This window comes from Denticeps clupeoides, chromosome 6 (genome assembly GCF_900700375.1).
Source record: "Denticeps clupeoides chromosome 6, fDenClu1.1, whole genome shotgun sequence".
NCBI lineage: Eukaryota > Metazoa > Chordata > Actinopteri > Clupeiformes > Denticipitidae > Denticeps > Denticeps clupeoides.
Window position 1 is genome coordinate 10,734,361 of NC_041712.1, and position 19,619 is coordinate 10,753,979.

General features: G+C 41.8%; 1 protein-coding gene across 5 annotated transcripts in view; it reads left to right on the plus strand.

Annotated features, from left to right (window-relative positions):
- The first annotated feature begins 340 nt into the window (after window positions 1–340).
- The window catches only part of plrdgb (PITP-less RdgB-like protein), a 69,104-nt gene continuing 49,825 nt past the window's right edge, over window positions 341–19,619 (plus strand). For 3 of the 5 annotated variants that reach the window (XM_028984390.1, XM_028984392.1, XM_028984391.1), the window contains exons 1-2: window positions 341–613; window positions 17,530–17,625. In XM_028984390.1, the coding sequence (XP_028840223.1) occupies window positions 358–613; window positions 17,530–17,625 (352 nt within the window). In that variant the 5' untranslated portion in view covers window positions 341–357. The remainder of the gene's footprint in view (window positions 614–17,529; window positions 17,626–19,619) is intronic. The other 2 variants (XM_028984395.1, XM_028984394.1) reach the window with 2 other exon arrangements.

Consider the following 19,619-nt stretch of genomic DNA (forward strand, 5'->3'; position numbering starts at 1 on the left):
GTGTGTATGTGTGAGTGTGTGTGTGTATGTGTGTATGTGTGAGTGTGTGTGTATGTGTGTGTGTGTGTATGTGTGAGTGTGTATGTGTGTATGTGTGAGTGTGTGTGTGTATGTGTGTATGTGTGAGTGTGTGTGTGTATGTGTGAGTGTGTGTGTGTATGTGTGTATGTGTGAGTGTGTGTGTATGTGTGTGTGTGTGTATGTGTGCGTGTGTATGTGTGTATGTGTGTGTGTATGTGTGTATGTGTGCGTGTGTGTGTGTATGTGTGCGTGTGTGTGTGTATGTGTGGTGTGTGTGTGTATGTGTGAGTGTGTGTGTGTATGTGTGTGTGTGTGTGAGTGTGTGTGTGTGTGTGTATGTGTGTGTATATAAAGTATCGGAGCGACCCGCCTCTGTGCAGGAGGACGTGTGCTGCTGCTTCTTCATCCACGCAGCGCGCGCGCCTGAATGGATATAAGAAGGTGACGTCCGGACAAAAAAGAGAGAAAAGAAGACGAAACCCTCGCGGATGCGAGCGGGCTGATCCCGCGTCCCTCCCGTCCGATTCTGTGGCTGGTGAGGCGGTGGGATCCGCGGCGGGAAGCCCGATGGCTCGGGAGAGCAGGGCGGCAGGTAACACGTTCTACCTTTCATCCGATCGCCGGTTCGCGTGGTGGGGGCGTTTGACGTGGGGGGGGGGGGGGGGTTCTTCTTCTCTTTTTTGAGGATGTGACGCTCGCCGATGTCCGCTGGTATCTGCACATCTGTTGGAATGCGGGCATCAGGGAGAGACCAGGTTTACAACGCGCTGCTTCTGCCCACGTTACAAGTTCCATAAGTTATAACAGCATTTTATCTCACCCAGAACAGCCCGTCCAATCTCGAAGACGCGAGTCTCTGTAATTAAGTTATCAGTGGACATCTCTGAGCACAGTGACAGCAGATCACCAGCCTGCAGGTTATAAACAGGTACAGGTGACATCAGATGACAAGTACGGGTCATTTCTGGGGTGCTTGCACAAATAATAATAATAATAATAAAACGTTTCGAATTCAAATACTAATTTGCAGTATGAATATTAATTAAAATTAAAGTGAAGTGATTGTCACATGTGATATACAGCAGCACAGCACAGCACACGATGCACACAGTGAAATTTGTCCTCTGCATTTAACCCATCACCCTGAGTGAGCAGTGGGCAGCCATGACAGGCGCCCGGGGAGCAGTGTGTGGGGACGGTGCTTTGCTCAGTGGCACCTCAGTGGCACCTTGGCGGATCGGGAATCGAACCGGCAACCTTGTGATTACAGGGCCACTTCCTTAACCGCTAGGCCACCCACTGCCCCAAATTATTATTATTATTATTATTATTGTTACATACGCATTGTTTTGTTGATGTCAGCTTTTTGAAGGATCTTGATGGAGGAGACAATGCAATTTTTCTTGATGGTTCATTTAGACTATATGCTGATATTGGTTGTTTGAGTCTATTTTAAAGTACTTGTTCATTCAGAAAAGCAAGCAAACGTAATAAAATGTATTAAATGCGACTCAGTCTTGTCTTCAATACTGGAAATGTAAAATTAATGTCATTATCACAAGTTTATGAGACAGAAATTAGACAATTTTTTAATTATGAAGTTGTCAATAAAAAAACTGACATTTTCACTCAATACAGATTATAAACCAATGAGATATTTTTATTGGTTTGAAATCTGCTGAACGCTGCTGAAACGTTGAACGCTGCTGTTTTTTTTTACCTCCACAAAAGGGCTACTGTTCTTTTAAAAGTGCAATATGTGGGTCCTGCTGCCTCTGTATATTTGGTCTGTTCGGGCTTTATTGGAATCACTTTTGTTGTATGAAGTAACAGAACAGATGATGTTTGGACACTCCTCTATCTAAAAGATAGCAAAACCCAAATTCCTCAGGGTTTAGTAGTGTTCATATGCCATGAGACGACCCTGTTCAGAATGGCTGCTCTGTTCTGTGAAATTATAATAATCATTTTGGTTGCAACATATACACTACCAGTCAAACGTTGGATGTAACTACTCATTTATAAGTCTTGCCTTTATTACGTGATGGAACAAAACTGAAGACGCAGGACTATGAAAGATCACATGAGGTAATAAAGAAGAGAAAAAGCAAACAAGTCAAAAAGTTGAATATTTGAGTCGCTAAAGCAGGAAAATTTTGCCTTGATATTGAATAAAGTGTCCCGGAAACTAGAGTAAGCAAGCTAGAGCATGCAGGGACAGTAGCGTGTGCACCGCTCACTTGAGTGAAGTGCAAAGATGACAGGATGAGAGAGAGAGAGAGAGAGAGAGAGAGAGTCGTCTGCCCCTTTTCCAGAATTGGCTTTAAATCCTGTCCTGGTCACCAGACGTGAGATGCTCACCGTGGCTTCCACCTCGGCTGCACTCGGTCCATCCTGACGGGCACGTCACCGCCATCCGCTGCATCCATTGACGGCGCTTCGCCGAAGCAGCATCACCTCCTGTCCCTCCGGGTCGCCGCCGACAGGTCGGACAACAAGTCCGGGCCAATGATGCCCTGCTCTCGGGTCTCTGCCATCCAGGGGTGGGGCGAGCTGTCTCGGCCCAGGGTGACTTGCAGTACCCTCCGGCCGCGTGACGCCGTACGTTCCCCAGTCACTGTTGTCAGTCGCCTGTCCGGATTCTCTCAGCCCGGCAGATTTTCTCGTTCCATCCTGGGAAGCAGCCCAGGTTGGATTAGCATGATTGTGGACATGATTGTGCACCAACGATCACACAGTCCACGTATAATCTCCTTGAGTGGCCAAATTTACAAGCTGCAAATCACATGGAAAGGATAGGTACTGTGTAGGTACTGACAGTTGTGTTTGCTGACCGATCATTTGCCATGTGAGCTTGACTCGACTCGACCAGAGCCCAACTAAATCTATGAAAGTTGAGTCCGAACCTGAACCAAACCGAAATGCTTTCAAAGCTCTTGCTTTTTACATTTAGCAAGCTAGCAAGTTTGGTGCTTCAGAACAATTTAAAGTTTCTCTCGTGTAAACATTGACTTCTCCAGGTAGCTGGGGGGCTCCAATGCCTGTTAAAAGTCATGCAAAATGGATGCATCCAGATGCAAATCTGCAATTTAAGAATCAACACTAGCGCTAATTGGTATTGAAATCGCTAATAACGACTTTTTGACAAAACTCTGCAATGAGTTCAGATGTTCAACAACAATAATCAGAAAACCAATCACAATATAATAGCTATGCTATGCATCAACTTTAACTTAAAGCGTTTAGACTGCCGTTACTATGCAGGAAAAGCAAACCCTGGATTCAACAAACTGCAACAGCATACTATTTACACAACGCTACTTAACAAGCACTTCTCTAGGAGAACCACACATCCGGGCTGCAGACAAGTTGTGTTAACCTAGCAGCTTAATCACTACTTATTTGCAGCTACTTATAAAATCCAGGTGTTCTTGCCATCTCAGCCACTGTGGCTTTCTTCTTATTTGTGGTTCCCTAGTCTTGAAACAATTGTCCGGTGTCATCTGAGAAAGATGGCTTTGTTTTTAATCACTTTTTCACTTTCATTCTACCTTTGTATACGCACATGCCTGGAGTCTGTGCTGCGATAATTAGCTGAAATAGTGTAGAGGCATATGGTTGCAAAAATACACAAGTAAAGAAAGTGCAGAACTGATCCCAAACCGGCCCGACATGGCACGTCATTTATAGCTTTACATAAGACTGTCAGGATCCGGTCCGAAATGGGGGTTACTCCGGTCCAGGATCCGGACCGGAGTTTCATTGTTGTCATGTGAAATGTTCCCTAATCGTTTTCACCTGTGTCAAATGTATAAAGCTGCCCTGTTCGTTTCTGTCCGCTGTCAGGTCTTTGAAGTTATGTTCCGTGTTCACCAGTGTCTACGTCTCGGATGTCTCCCCTGTCCTGTGATTCACCATTAAACCCCTGTTCCGTGATGTCAGGTGAAAGCGTCCTCCATTCCTCGTCATTCCTCGTCACTCTTTGTCCTGCTCTCCGTTCACCCGCCGCGTCATGCCCGCATGGACGTGACAAAGACACAGATCTCTCGAAAGATGTTCAAAAATTCCTGTCCAAGTGTTGAAGCTGGCATGTTACCCTTAAAATAGAACATTTAACCACTTAGCTCTGTTATGACATGTAAAAAAGGTGGAAAGGCTTAGACAGAGGTCACTTTAATTCTAATACGTCTTAGTAAAGTTCTTTAAATGAATGCAATGGGTTTGATGTGGTTTGTAGCAGCGTTAATCCTTGACCACCCCCTACACAGCTAAATAATAAGCAGCCTTTTCCTGTTTGCTTTGCACCAATTTCCAGGAAATCCTGGATTTTAATTATTATGAGTTTGGCAAGCATCTGCCATGAATAGTGTTTGTTTTAATAAAGCCCTTTCAGGATTCAAGGACTGATAACGGTTTCGGATAATAATCTAACCGTACCGGTGTTGTATTGCTGTTTCTTTGGGGTTTTTTTCATGCCGTTTAACGCTGTTCATGTTCTGAGCTCCTGCAGCACTAGAACTTTCAGACAGAACCATATAACCACAAGTATTATTACAAGGAAAAGAACAGCAGTGTCACTGATTTGATTAAATAGGTTGTGTTTGCACAGAATTGAGTGTAGATTTGAAAGGGTTGCAGATCATTTCTTCTAGCAGTGGGGTTCCATGACCCCCTTTCTCCTGTGAGTGCTGGTTATGTCCTGAGACAGCAGTTTAAAAGAAAAAACATGTGCCATTTGGTCCCGGTCTACACGGCCTGTGATATGGTCTCCTTGTGCCGAACTGTGCCAAGCCACATGATGGCACAGTCTGTGTCCTGACTTGTCTGAGAGAGAGCTGAGGAAGAACATCTTGTGAAGCAAGATTCAGAAAAATCTTTTTAAAAAGTAGCACATGTGACAAGGTAGCACCTGCCTATGTTATGAAAAGCTAATATTATTATTCCAGTTATTTATTATTATGCAACACCCTGTCCTCGAGTATGAAAAAGCAATTAGCCATTCAAATTTAATAAGCGCCTGTGCCAATTTTAGCAACAGTGACTACAACCAACCCTGTTTCCTGCAGTTATTGAACTGTCGCTCAGAGCTCATGCTTGGATTATTACCGAGACTGCTTGGTGGCACATGCAGGCCAATATCCTGAAAGGATTCGAAATTATCATTATGCAGATAAAATTCTGGTCTTGTGATGTGAACTGAGCTTGTGCTTAATGGTGTGTATGTGATGTATGTGTATGTGTATCTGTATGTGATTTTGGGCTATATAAGAAATAAATGTTGTTGTTGTGTGTTATTCAGTGCCCAATATTTTTTGTCATAATGTGAAATTAATATACAGACCATTAAATTTAGTTTTTGACATTCTGTAATATAATGTAATAAGCACAGATCAGTATAATGTATTTTGATTTAATGCATCTCATACAATGTATGAACATGGCTTGTGACTGATGTTTTGAAAATTAAATCATTTACTAATTATAATTTCATTTTGTGATTATACATACATTCCACCAAATGTTCGTGCTAGGGTTTAACTCAGCTGTCTGAGAAAAGGCCAGAAACTTTTTTTCTCATAGCTTTTATGTAATATTTTCAATACACCATAGAATCTGAATCAGGATTCACTGCAGCAGCATTTCATTCCACTGTTCAATCTTCTTACCTGACTCACCTGGTAATTACTTCATTACCTTTTAACTGGAAGGCCATTGTAGGCATTTTGACCTCTAGGTCACAGTTTTGTTGCTGCAGGATCTGCTCACTGATAAAATATTCATTGAAGTATTCATTGTCTAGATTCGGCTCTCGTTGAATTGCTTTTTTTCTGTTCCTGTGCTGAAAGGCAAATCAGTCCTGACGTCCCTGATCAATGGTACATATTCACTTTTGATAATGTATTGAATATTTGAGGAGGTGTTAACACCATTTGTGTTTATTCTAATGGTGCATCAATGTTGTCACATTGCTCACCCCCCACCCCCATATCATGCAGCCATCCATGAACACTTCCATGAAATGGTGACCTCCTCTGGTCCTGTCAGTGGAAGAGCACAGTCACTGTCAATCACAATCTTCTCTTTGTACTGTGTTCAAGATGGAATCTTATAAATCAACACCCTGAAGTTTCTGGGGAGCAAATATGCTTTGAAGTGATTGTCATTGTGAAACACTGCAGCACATCACATGGTGACACAACGAAATGTGTCCTCTGTATTTAACCATCACCCTTAGTAAGCAGAGGGCAGCCATGACAGGCGTCGGGGGAGCAATGTGTAGGGACGGTGCTTTACTCAGTTGCTCGGGATCGCGGAATCGGCAACCTTCTGATTACGGGGCAGCTTCCTTAACCACTATGCCACCACTGCCCCCGCTAGGCCACCACTGCCCCAAGGTCATGCTGGGGATGTCCTCTGATGACACCATGAACTAGGGCAGTGGTGGCCTAGCGCTTAATCAGAAGGTTGCTGTTTGAATTCCAATCCGCCAAGGTGCCACTGAGCAAAGCACCGTCCCCACACACTGCTCCCCGGCTCCCTTTCATGGCTGCCCACTGCTCACTAAGGGTGATGGTTAAAAGCAGAGGACACATTTTGTTGTGTCACCGTGTGCTGTGCTGCGGTGTTTCACAATGACAATCATTTAACTTATTAGCGATATATTGTAAATACTCAATGTATCATGGCTTGTTCCACAGGAGATGTAGCAAATGACTATATCATGTCCATTGACCATAAATTCTAACATTATTGTTGTTAATCCTAACGTTAAATGATGATAATAATGAAGGAATAAAAAAATCTTGTTAAACAGACAGCATGTACTTTGCTCTCGAGATTCGCTTCTCTGCCCCGTTAAAGGAGACAGCTCCGCTCCTCACACATCTTGAAAACTCCCTTGGTGCATGCACATTTTGTACTGGAATAACAGTGGATAGAAGTGAGTCCATGGAGATAAGTGAAACCCCACGCAATTTCAGAAACTTTAACTGAAGTTGGAGGCAGACCTGTCCACCCTGTACATGCCATGTACAAAATGTAGACATTCACCACCACTCCAAGTCTGTGGCCATCCAGAACTTGATCCCAAATTTGTCTGGCTTGGTTGCGATATACTGTGTGAATGGACAACGAACCTTGGTAGGGAACAGCTGTTCATATATGTTCATGTGTTCTCCTTAAGTGAAACTCTCAGCACAGTTTTTCTTGAAACGTGTCCAGATGCCAGAGATTGCAGCAAATTTGTCTGTTTTCACCCATTCTGCCTGTGTGTCCTTGTCATCAAATCGAAGGTGTTGCATAATTGAAACGAATCTATCTTGGGGCATTGTCTCTTTGATTACTGGCACCAGAATATATAAATATCACATATACTATCCCTAACCCTAACCCTAACCCAATGACAAACATTAGCAGACTTTGTGGGCCCAGCTTGCGCAGTGAAGCATGAGTGATTTACTTTACTTTACTTTACTTTACTTTATTTGGCAGACGCTTTTATCCAAAGCGACTTACAATGGGAAGACACCAGCAATTCTCGTTCGATTTCTATAGAATATCAAGTATACAAACTAAGAGCCCTGATAAGGCTCTTTTTGCTACTGCACTGGGCACTCCAATGGTCTCCTCTACCGACACTGTGCCGTCCTCTGCCGTCTGGCTCAGACAGGGCTTCCCAGTGCCACGGTGCATCTTCCGAGGAGGCATGTTGGGTTCTTGTTCCCAACAATCCTTTTCAGATTCTTCTGAGGAGGTATCAGTGGCCTGCTGGACAAAATGTAATCTCTCCTCCATCAGAGTCTGCTTCATCCATTTCCTGAAGCAAATGCAAATGTGTCAGGCCTCACAGGTAATGGGTGGTTTGCACAACAAAAGATTGAGGAGAATCAAACTGAAGACCTGTGAAAATCTCAGCAGGGGTGAATAACACCTTGGGCCAGAAAATATCTAGCGTTAAACAGGGTCTTCACCCAAACGAGAACATGCAAAACACGGGGTAAAATGACCCAACAAGACATATATTTGCTCTATGATAATGTATCATGGCCGCCAGGTAACAAGCCATTTACATAAAGCCAGAAAGGGCTTTGAAAATAGCACTGTTTACAGTAAATTTTCCCCATATTAATGAGGCGAATGTGTGGGTTAGCTGGCAGTGGGCGGACAGTATTAATGCATCCAGTCACAAATGTCACACCATTATTATACAAAAAGGGTGCTGGTTTGATGAGGGAATCTCAGTAATCAGTAAATACTGTTGCCTGCTGCACAAACTGATCATTCCAATTTTCAACCTGAACTCCATTACATTAAGGAAGGACTTTAATTAGTAACACTTAAATGCTTTAGATTCAATTCTCCTTGCTTATTAGTCCTTGAAAGATGAACAGTTTCTGACCTGTATTGTAAATCTTTTGTCTCTTCAAATTTTCTCAAGAGGACCATGTGCTTAAGGAAATATTCCTCATTAATGGAAGGTGTGGCACAGAACTAAGGAAGAGCTTCCGTTAAGAACGTTCATTTCAGTTTTGGGATGCCTGAAGGGTCTCAGTTAAAGCATTATTTAAATGACGCCTCATGCCACTTTATGATTCTGCTGCCTGCTCCGTAGATGCTAAAAAGGATGACAGGCTGAATGAAGGGGAGAGTGAGGGTAGAGAAAGGGCTGAGAGCTGGGATTAGAGATGAATCAGATGACAAATTTCACTGTGTGCACTGTGTGATGTGCTGCTGTGTATCACAAGTGACAATCACTTCACTTTGTTGAATGGAAGACAAGCGGTAAAGGGGAAAATTAAGGGAGATTTTTAAGGCATCGAAGGAACATGTAGATATTTGTGTAGCTTACAGGAAAAACATCCTGTATCATATAATAATACATTATATTTTTTCAGGAATCTGTAGAATATCTTTTATAGGTTTCAGGATATATTAATGGGCTGATTATACTTATTAAAGTTGATGATAATTGAATCTGTTCCCTCTTGTCTATTTGTCATAATTATTTGAAAATCTGAAAACCTTTATTTTTGGCGATCCTTAGAGATCCTTATCTAGTTGTATGAAGAATGCATTGTCTAGAACACTACATTTAAATAGATCTTAAAGACCATATTATGCTACAAATGGCAGTGTATAAAATTACATTTATGCTAATACTGATTTCAATGCTTTCAATACGCAGAGTATTTCAATCCATGATGTGAGTGTCTTGACTGTAAACCCTTTTCCCCGAAAGCTCGTGTTTCTTGCACTGTGTAAACAGAGTGGCGTGTACCTTGTTGTTTTCTGAGCTGAAAGCTGAACATGTTTGGGTGCAGTGTTTACATTTCAGATGCATTATGGGGTGCTAATCTACAGACAAGAAGGTGCTTTTCTTGTCTTAATGTTTCTCTTCAGTGTGCATCACATAATTCATAAAAAACAGTTGCTGTTTTGTATTAAAACATTTGTAATAAAAGAGTCAGAGCCCGACACTCTCAGCACATCAGTCAGGCAGTGTTGACATTGACTTAATTTCGAGTGACATTTGTGGCACAATACACTGATTGAGCTGTGCCTTTAGTCACAAATGACCATGAGGCTTAAATGTCACACCACATCTGCATCAGTGATGGACTCTAGTCAGTGAACATGGAAATGTTCATTAAATAATATAAGCCTGGAACTGGACAGCCATGCTCTCTGGTGCAAATGTCTTTGGATCTAGTTTGGCCAGCTGAAGTTTTTGCTGAATTTCTGTGCCATAACCAAGGTCAGTATGAGAGTTACTGACCTCAAACTAAATTCAGATCTGTAAAAATCAATTTCTTCCTATTGTATTGTCTCCCTGGATGCTGTGGGTCCTTACTGAGAAACTGTGTGTGCACACAATGGAATAAATTCCAGTTAAGAGCGGTTGCAGGTCCATCTGTTTCTGAGGTTGCTGTGGATTGCTTTCTCTGTCTAATGTAAAGGCTGAATCAAAGACCACAAAGCAGTCTTTATTTGTATGAACATTACAGTACAATTCAACCACATTCAGTGTCCTTGAACGAAAAAAACAACCTTTCAGGAGTTCTGTGTAGATAGGAAAAACATTTTGTGTTTGTGCTAATGTGTTTAGTTTGTCAGTGGAATGTAATGCTGTTTTCAGTGCTGTTATGGGTGCTGGGGGAAGGCCAGTGTACACACAAATGTTCACGTGGAACCAGCTCACATGACGGGTGCTGAATAGATCAGGTGGTTGGGCCGATCCACAAAGCACGGTCTTTTATTTCATTATCAAGAATTACCAGCAATTGACTATTCATCCAGGGAGATAGTCTCGTGGTAAATGATAATAATAAAGTGATTAGCCTGCTGCTGAGGGGACCGTCTAGCATTCCACAGTTTGATATGGTTTCTGATAAGATCTTTAAGTTCATTATTTGTTTTAGAGGGGAGGATGTGTATCCTGGGTTTATGGTCCCGATTTAACCCCCTGAAATGCATGTCCGAGGAAGGTCCTTAAGTGGCCAGAGAGATTTCCACCCATCTAGTCCCTGATTTCTGGGTCTCTTATAGAGAGACGCATATCCATAAACAATGAATGTGCTAATGCTTGTTAGAATCAGAATCAGAATCGTATTTATTGGCCAAGTAAGTGCTAGCACATACAAGGAATTTGATTCTGGTAGATGGTGTCTCTCAAGTACAGTCGAGGAAAAAAACCACAAGGATTATTGTACAAGTTGTGGAATTTGTTTATACTGTATCAGAGATGATTTTCCCTGCCCCTTCTCCTGGATCTTGTGAGGTACAGGTCCTGGATGGAGGGCCGGTGATCCTTTCTGCTGTCCGTACACTCCGCTGCTGTCTGATCCTGTCCTGTTTAGTGGCCGCTCCATACCAGGCGGTGATGGAGGAGCACAGGACAGACTCAATGACCGCAGTATAGAACTGGATCAGCAGATCCTGTGGAAGACTGGACTTCCCCAGTTGCCTCAGGAAGTACATCCTCTGCTGGGTCTTTTTGAGGATGGAGGAGATATCTGATATGGTGAGGGGGAGCAATGTTGAGGGATGTCTCCTGAAGTCCACCGTCATCCTGAATGAGCCCAATGACGGTGGTGTCGTCTGCAAACTTCAGGAGCTTTACAGTTGAGTTCCTGAAGGTGCAGTCGTTGGTGAAGAGCAGTGGGGAGAGGACACATCCTTGAGGGGCACCAACACCGAGGGACCGTGGGAATTCCTACATTACTGCTGGGTTACGGAGCGCGCATGTTCCCTACACCGGTGATATCACAGCATTTTCCTTTTTACATTTACATTTAGAGCATTTGGCATTCACTATCTAGATCAGAACATTTATTTTAATCTACTTTTATTCTAAATGAAAGCTACATTACATAAATTCAGAAATCATGATTTAGAAAAAATCAATAAAAAATTAACAGAAAGAACAAAAGCATAAATATGTAGGGGTGTGTCCAAGTCTATTTAGTAAGTTTGGTGGCATAAACAAAAAAAAGCCAGTGAAAAGCAGAAGACAGGCTGTCCCAATGCTCATAATTATTCAGATCTGTGTTTTGGGCAAGATATGCAATAGGGCGATTCTCTGGAAAATGAAACAAAACAAATCTGTAATATTTACACTTTTACTTGTCCTAATATTTAAGATATTAGGTACTCAGATAATGTGGAAAATCCTTTATTTTCAATGTTTTTAAAAATCTGCAGGTTATGCAGACATTTGAAACATGATTAACTCTCGGGATGTAAAATCTTAATCAATTTCAATAAAATTCAAAGCATTTACATAATTTACATTTACATTTAAGGCATTTGGCAGACAACCTTATCCAGAGCGACTCAAGTTACCATCGATGAAGTGATCAGTTCCGGTTCACTAGGACCCCCAACTATGAATACAACCTATTTATTCCCTCTGTTGTAGATTCTGTACACAAGTTAGACAATAAGAAGTTTACAAGTTAATCTAAATATTCTCTAAAGAGGAAGGTCTTGAGCTGCCATTTAAAAATGCTCAATACTGAGCTGTTCTGACCTCAAGGGGAAGTTCATTCCACCACCGAGGGGCCAAGACGGAGAAGAGTCTAGATGAATGTCTTCTTTTTACCTTTAGCGATGGGGGGACCAGGCAAGCAGTACTGGAGGCTCGGAGTATACGAGGTGTAGTGCGAGGTGTAATAAGGGCTGTGAGGTAGGATGGTGCTACCCCATGTTTGGCTTTGTAGGCCAGCATCAGTATTTTGAACCTGATGCGTGCAGCTACTGGGAGCCAGTGGAGGGAGCGTAGCAGAGGGGCGGTGTGGGAGAATTTGGGAAGGTTAAAGATCAGTCGTGCTGCTGCATTTTGTATAAGTTGTAGAGGTCGGATGGTACATAGAGGTAGACCAGCTAGAAGGGAGTTGCAGTAATCCAGTCATGAGATTACTAAGGACTGAACCAGTAGCTGGGTGGCCTGTGTTGACAGATATTGTAGAGAAGGAGTCTACATGAGTGGGAGAGATTGCTGATGTGAGTCAAGAAGGAGAGTTGGTTGTCTATTGTTCCTCCAAGGTTGCGGGCTGTTGTAGAAGGAGAGAGCTGTGAGTTGTCCAGGTAAATAGCAAGATCACTTGGTAAGATCGCTCATCCAGGTAGGAAGCAAACCACTGCCATGCTGAGCCCTGAATTCCAAGCCTCTTCAGGATTGACAAGAGAGTCTTGTGGTTAACTGTGTCAAATGCTGCAGAAACAGCCAGAAGGGCCGTCTCAGTAGAATGAGCTGTTCTGAAGCCAGACTGGTTAGGATCCAGGAGGTTGTTCTGTGACAGATGAAGTGATAGCTGATTGTAGACAAGGATTTTAGAAAGAAATGAGAGGAGAGAAACTGGTCTGTAGTCGTTGATGTCTGTAGGATCAGCGGTGGGTTTCTTTAGGATTGAAAGAACCCTGACTGTTTTAAAGGCAGATGGTACATGTGATTGAGCTGTTTATGAAATAAGAAATGAAAGGGATGAGGTTAGGGGAGATGCTTTGAAGCATTGCACAAGGGATTGGATCTAGTGGACAGGTGGTTGGATTGCCTGTAGATATTATATGAATGATTTCATCAGATGTGAGCTTGAAATTGATTTAGAACAGTTGTAGAATTTTCAGAGGGTAGAGTAGGATTTGTGGTGGAGAATGTCTCACAGATTTTTTTCAATCTTCCCTGTGAAGAAGTTGGCAAAATCATCAGCTGTTAGGGAAGATGGGGCAGGGGCAGTCGGAGGGTTGAGTAGGGATAAGAATATGTTGCAGAGTTTTTGAGGGTTGTGGGCAGAGGCTTCCAGTTTTGCCTTGTAGAAAGCAGTTTTAGCAGCAGTGAGGTTAGTGGAAAATTTGCGCAGAAGCAAATTATTATCATAACCTACAAGTCTAATTTAACTCTTAGTACTAGCTATCATATGTTAAACAGCACTCGTGTAGCTTTAAGACCAGTGAAATTGTTGTCCTGTGCATCACATCCTGTACCTTATGTCATAACTTTAAATTGAACTATTCAGTAGTAAGGCACGACAAGTTCTTCATACGTGTCACACATGTTCATAGTTCTTGTTTATAACCTCTAGTAATGGGGATAAAGTAACTTTATCAAAATGTCCCGTGCTTCACGTAAACAATCAGAATTGGCCATTACCTGATCTTTAAAATCAGCTCACTAATTACAATGATATAGTCACCCATTTTGCTTGCACGTTGGTTCTGAAATCTAGGCAAAGATGGTACAGATCTTGTACGAAAGCATTACCATAAAGATCAATGCTTGGACATCTATGTTAAAATGACATCAGACTTGGTATATGTTGACCTGCAGACTCACAAACTTTTCCAGTCTCAAACATAGCCAGCTGTCAATAAAAAAAACTGTTCTAAAAATGTGTCTTAATGGATCTGAATGGCTCCTGGTTGTGGGAACCAGAGAGGCCATCAGGCAAGAATAATTCATGGGGTACAAGGTGTGAATATGGGTCCGGCTGTCTGTTTCTCACCCACTTGAGAACCTTTCAGAAATGACAATATTACAAATACATTCGTTCCCCTTTTGGCAGGCGATACAGGCTGAAAATGGCAGGGCGACTGGACACCATTTAAAAGCGGGTTTTATGTTGCAGGTGCTGTAGACAATGTGGCATTATTGAGCTGTTTCAGAGGGCTGCTAGATGCGTGAACAGCAGCTGTCTGTTCATCTGCAGCTCACCTGACCAGTGGTGGTCTGTATGAATGAAATTCTGCAATGTGGTGCTGACTGACACTAGTAGGAAGATTTAAGATTAGATTAGAAGTGAACTCTTTGAAACTGTTAATTTGACCTTAGCACTGAGAAAATAAACAGGAATATGAGGAATTATAGAGGGAAAAACATAGATGAGGTCAACATTCAACAAATTGTTTCATACTGGCTGGAGGGTTGTCATATGTGCACTCGAAATTCGTCTGTCACTGCCCTCTGCTTGATGGAAGGAAGGTACATCTCTCTCAAAAAAAGAGTATATATCCAGTTAGCCACATTTCAGACCCCACTGCCAAGCATTTTGTCTTCGCCAAGCTATTGGTACTGCAATCCCGGGGTTTGCTTTTCAAACCAAGCCAGGCGTTGTCACTATTTGTTTTCATGATGGAAGCCAGAGGATGAATATCTTCAATTACATGGCTTGTGGGTTGGTGGGTGAGAGGCTTAGACAAATTGGTCTATTGATAAAGGCCAGAGAGAGAGACATGTTGATTTTGTAAATATATTGTACTTTATGTATTTGTATGTATCAAGCTGACTTTACTAAAAAACAGAAGAACTACACACATACAGCACTGAAGAAACGGTGGTTTGCTTTTTGTGTCCACGCTGGTTTGTTTCTTTGTAAGATGAGTCAGGGATTGAGCAATGTATACTCAGGTTTTCCCGATGTCTCATTCAATTTAACAGCAGCAATGTGAATAATGTGGAGAATAATATGTGTCTTTTATTTGTAATGCTCATTTCAGGCTGCCTGTGGCAGAGTTTATGCACATCATCCTCTCGGTCGGGTTGGCTGATGGAGAGGTACAGTTTTGCATCAGTGCAAGAAATTTAGAAAGTACCCTGGTGGCAAATTTTGTCCTGCTGAGAATGTTTTAATAACATTTTGTTCATGACATTGCTGGGGATCCTTTATACTGTAACTAAGCACAGGAAACAGCATATGGTTCCCTGTGACAATACCGCATTTGTCATTACAGGCACGTCACAGCACTGACCCATGACCTTTGGGTTTAAGGTCACGTTGCTATGGTTGCAAATTCCTGAAAATTCCTGGAATCAGATAACACGGTTCAAATCCTGGATAAGGGAGTCTGATAAAGAACGTAAATGTAAATATAAAATTTTATGTTAAAAAATTTTATTGATTTGAAATAAACTAAAACCACTACATGCAGATCAATGCAAATACCATCACCACAAAAAACACAGTGGTTGGCCTAGCAGGTAAGCAAATGGACCCGTAATTGGAAGGTTGCTGGTTCAAATACTGAACCGCCAAGGTGCCATTGAACAAAGCACCGTCCCCACACACTGCTCCCAGGGTGCCTTTCATGGCTGACCACTGCTCACTAAGGCAGTGGGTTAAGAGCAGAGGACACACTGTGTGCTAGTCTGCAGAGATTTACATGACAATCAGTTCACTTTCACATTTAACTTTCAGCTGAAAGACCCTGGCAAACTTCATGAGAAGCCCTGCAGCATTACCACTCATACATTTATATTTACACTTTTATTCAAAGCAGAAGGCATTTGTATGGTTTTGTAGAGAACTATAGACAATGAACTGTACAAAATACATTTCAGACAAGGAAACTATTTTCATTCTTTTTAGATTTAATATGAAAGATGAACATCCATTTACCTACATATTTGGAAAAAATAACTGTAGACAGGGCAGGTCCATAAACAGAGGCATTTTGTATAGATTTGTCAAGAACTGTAGACAAATAAACTGACTATGCAATATATAGTGGTGTCAGATCGGGTGGGGATGGGAAGACAGATGAATAACGTGTCGAATGCAAATTTCGTAACATACAAGATGATAAAATAAAATCTTACTTATGAAATGTTATGCCTTGATCCTGTGATACTACACCCGTAGACGGGGCAAAAGTCCGGCATCTTCGCTCGAACCATCACAAAAGCATGATTGAATGAGTTTGGAACCCCGTCCAAATATGACAGCGGTATTGATGCATGCTGAGAGCCTGAATGCCATTTCTAGTGTATACATCTATGGGTTAGGGTTAGGATACTAGGGTCCAGAATGAGGAAGTGCCGTGCATGTAAATTGTCAATCAAAGAGCTGCTCCCATTTTAAACTCTTTTGATTTAATACTTTGTTTTGGGTGACAGAACAAATTACACAGCATACAAAATGGTTAGTTTCTCTTCTTCAAGATACAAATAACTACTAAGCAGTTCTTTCTTGTTTTATCTATTCATGTAAATTCTAAGGACTTGTTTCCTTACATTCACACCTACCACATAGCTTAGAGGTAGCTTGAAATTGCGAATTTGGTGATGTTCAGGGAAAATCAATTAAGATTCACCCTCCTTAGTGTTGCTGTGTAGTTTATGCCTCTTGGTTTTTACAGACATGTCCAAATCCTCTCTGATAACTCCCATGCGTTCTGCAGATGGGTCAGTGAAATGGCTTTCTTGGCATTTCAGCAGTGTAAACAACTGCTGGCCCAGCTCATATCAACAATTTATCCAGTAAGCTTTCTGCCCTTCAAAAAAAGTATTTTTTAATGACTCGTGGCCTTTGCATGAATCCCCTGTCCCCTGTGAGACAAGCAACCCACTAAACCTGTCAGCCTCTGTCAAGACTGAATTGGGTCTCGTACAGACATAAAAGACTTTAGAAGCTCTGGTACTGAAGCCTAATCTCTCTCTCATCTTCACCACTAATGCTGCTAGCAGAGAAAACCTGATTATTACTGTCTGGTTGAAGATACGGCAGCAGAAATGCACCCTATCTACAAAGCAGACGAGAACAATGCATGAGGGAGCAGCCGGGCTTATCGGGGACTCTGCCAAATCCAGCAGCAGATTTTAGTATGGAGCTACACAGGCAATCTCTTTTGTCCCCCTCCCGTCTCCATTTCAATTAGCAACACACATCTTCAAAGAGGTTTTTCCTGCAGGAGGGTTTTTTGACAAAAAGAGTAAAAACTTTGTCATTTTCTACTCTCAGAATTGTACATTTTGTTGTAAGAAATGCTCTACAGGCAAAGGGTACAAAACAACGACAGCCTTAGACCCGCATTTTTTTTTGCTACAGAGCTATCTGTAGAAGCTTTGGAAGAAGAAAGGCCGACCCTGCTTGACAACTGAACAGTAATTATTTAAATGGCTTGAATATAGCTTACTGAGGAAGTAAACTGTCTAATGTTTTAAAATGAATCGGTCATGGAAGCTTCTTAGCAGACAAAATGTGTTCCCTAAAAACTTCACCCTCGTCTCTCTTCCAGCTCTGCCAAGGAAGAACAGCGCTTGCCGCTGGCATCTCCAGAACATTGCCCAGGAATCAGTGGACAGCTCTGATGAGGAGTTTTTTGATGCTCGTGGTAAGAGAGAATCCTTCCCTCCATGCACAGTGGAGGTCTGCCTGCGTGATGATAGCATACAGCGGTTTATCTGTTATTTCCAAGCCTGCTGTGGTGTAGCATTGATGCTCATGCGACAGCTGCTGGATGAGCCGTGTACTTGAGCTAAAGTAGAGGTACACAAAGTAAAATTGTAAATCCAGTTTATGTAAAAGTCCTCCTTTTAAAATACCACTGTAGTAAACATACAAAGAATTTGCCTCGAAATGTACTTAAGTACCAAAAGTAAAACTATGATTCTTAGTTTATTATTAGTTTTGTATGATAGCTCTTGCTTAATCAACTAATTGTAAGTGAAAAGATGGTCACTTTTGGGACAACAATCTGTTACAAGGTCTTTCATTTGACTGACATTCATTAAAATGATCATAAGCACAAAACATAGAAGTCAAATAATTTTATATTATGTGAAAGACAGTGACTTTATTGCGAACAAAGTTTAGCCTTCAAACCTGGACAAGTCAGATTTACTGTAATAGTACTGGTGTTTGTGTAAATTGTGATGTTAGGGGGTGGGGCTTGCAGTGTTTGTAGGTGTCATGTTTATCTGCTGCACTAAACACAAGAGGAGAGCTACAAAATGCTTGTTGTTTAGTTGTGTCACCTTGAAACCCTTTTTGTTTCCCCGCCCATTTTTATGATTGTCAGATTCATAGTCTCTATTAACTGCAAAAATATTTCTCAACTAGACATATACATTACATTAGATGCCACTCTTAGACTAATGCTCTGTTAATATGGCTCGTGTTATATGTAGAGATAACATCAGTGCTATTTTGCACTTTTACACGCTCCTGCACTGAACATATAAAGAGCTCCACAGATACAGCCATGTTTAAAATGATATTTTTTTTTAGAAAATAAATCCCAGTTTCATTTAAAAAGATGCAGATTTCCACTGACATTCAGCAAACAAAACCATATGAAACAAATTTGGGATGGAGCTGGGCAGATTACATGTAGAAAAATGTGAAGTGACTGTCATTGTGAAACTGCTTTTAACCCATCACCCTTGGTGAGCAGTGGGCAGCCATGACAGGCGCCCGGGGAGCAGTGTGTGGGGACGGTGCTTTGCTCAGTGCTTTTGCACCTCAGTGGCACCTTTGCAGATCGGGATTCGAACCGGCAACCTTCTGACATTTTAATATGAAATGTAGTGGAGTTCAAGTAAAAAGTCTCTCCAAAGGGAAATACTTTAGCAAAGTACAGAAACGTGAAAAAAGTACTGAAGTTCAGTAGCAAATTACATTTACTGTTTTACTGTCCACCTTTGCATACGACTGGGATCGCTGATCAGAAGCCCAGCCATGCTTCTCGTAGCTGTCGACTGTACATCGTTTTAACCACACGATTGGCTGTTGCTCAGGTGAAAGCACATGGTTTTGTTATTACTATATTAACTCCTGCTGTTGAATCATGGGAATCCGACCACAATGATCATCTGATGGGCTGCAGTCCCTTAATTGCATTCAAGAACCATGGGTAGAAATAAACTTCAGGTCTGTCAGGGGAATTATGTGATTATGGTAATTGTGGCTGTTTTATGAAGTACATTTCAGAAAATGTCGACATTATGCTGCTTTCTGAGACAATTTGTCATTTAATCCTACTTTTTCCTCATAGAACATTTTAATTCATTCAGTTGAGCTTCCACTCCATTTTGTCATATATGCTCACTCACTATCACCGCTTCTTCACACAGGTCTTCTTCACGCAGGGTGCACACAAACACACATCATTCACTCACACACCCATATGAGTGGATAATTTACAGTCTGCAAGATGGGGGAACATGCAAACTCTGGACACACATGGTCTGTGCCGGGATTTGTGTGCCCAGCCGGGTTGTTGTGGTGTCGATGTTGTCTGCCTGTAATTCCAAACTCACCTCAGATTTGTGTTACTGGTCTGCTAACAAAGCAACATTTAAAACACCAGTCAAGGACCTGACCCTT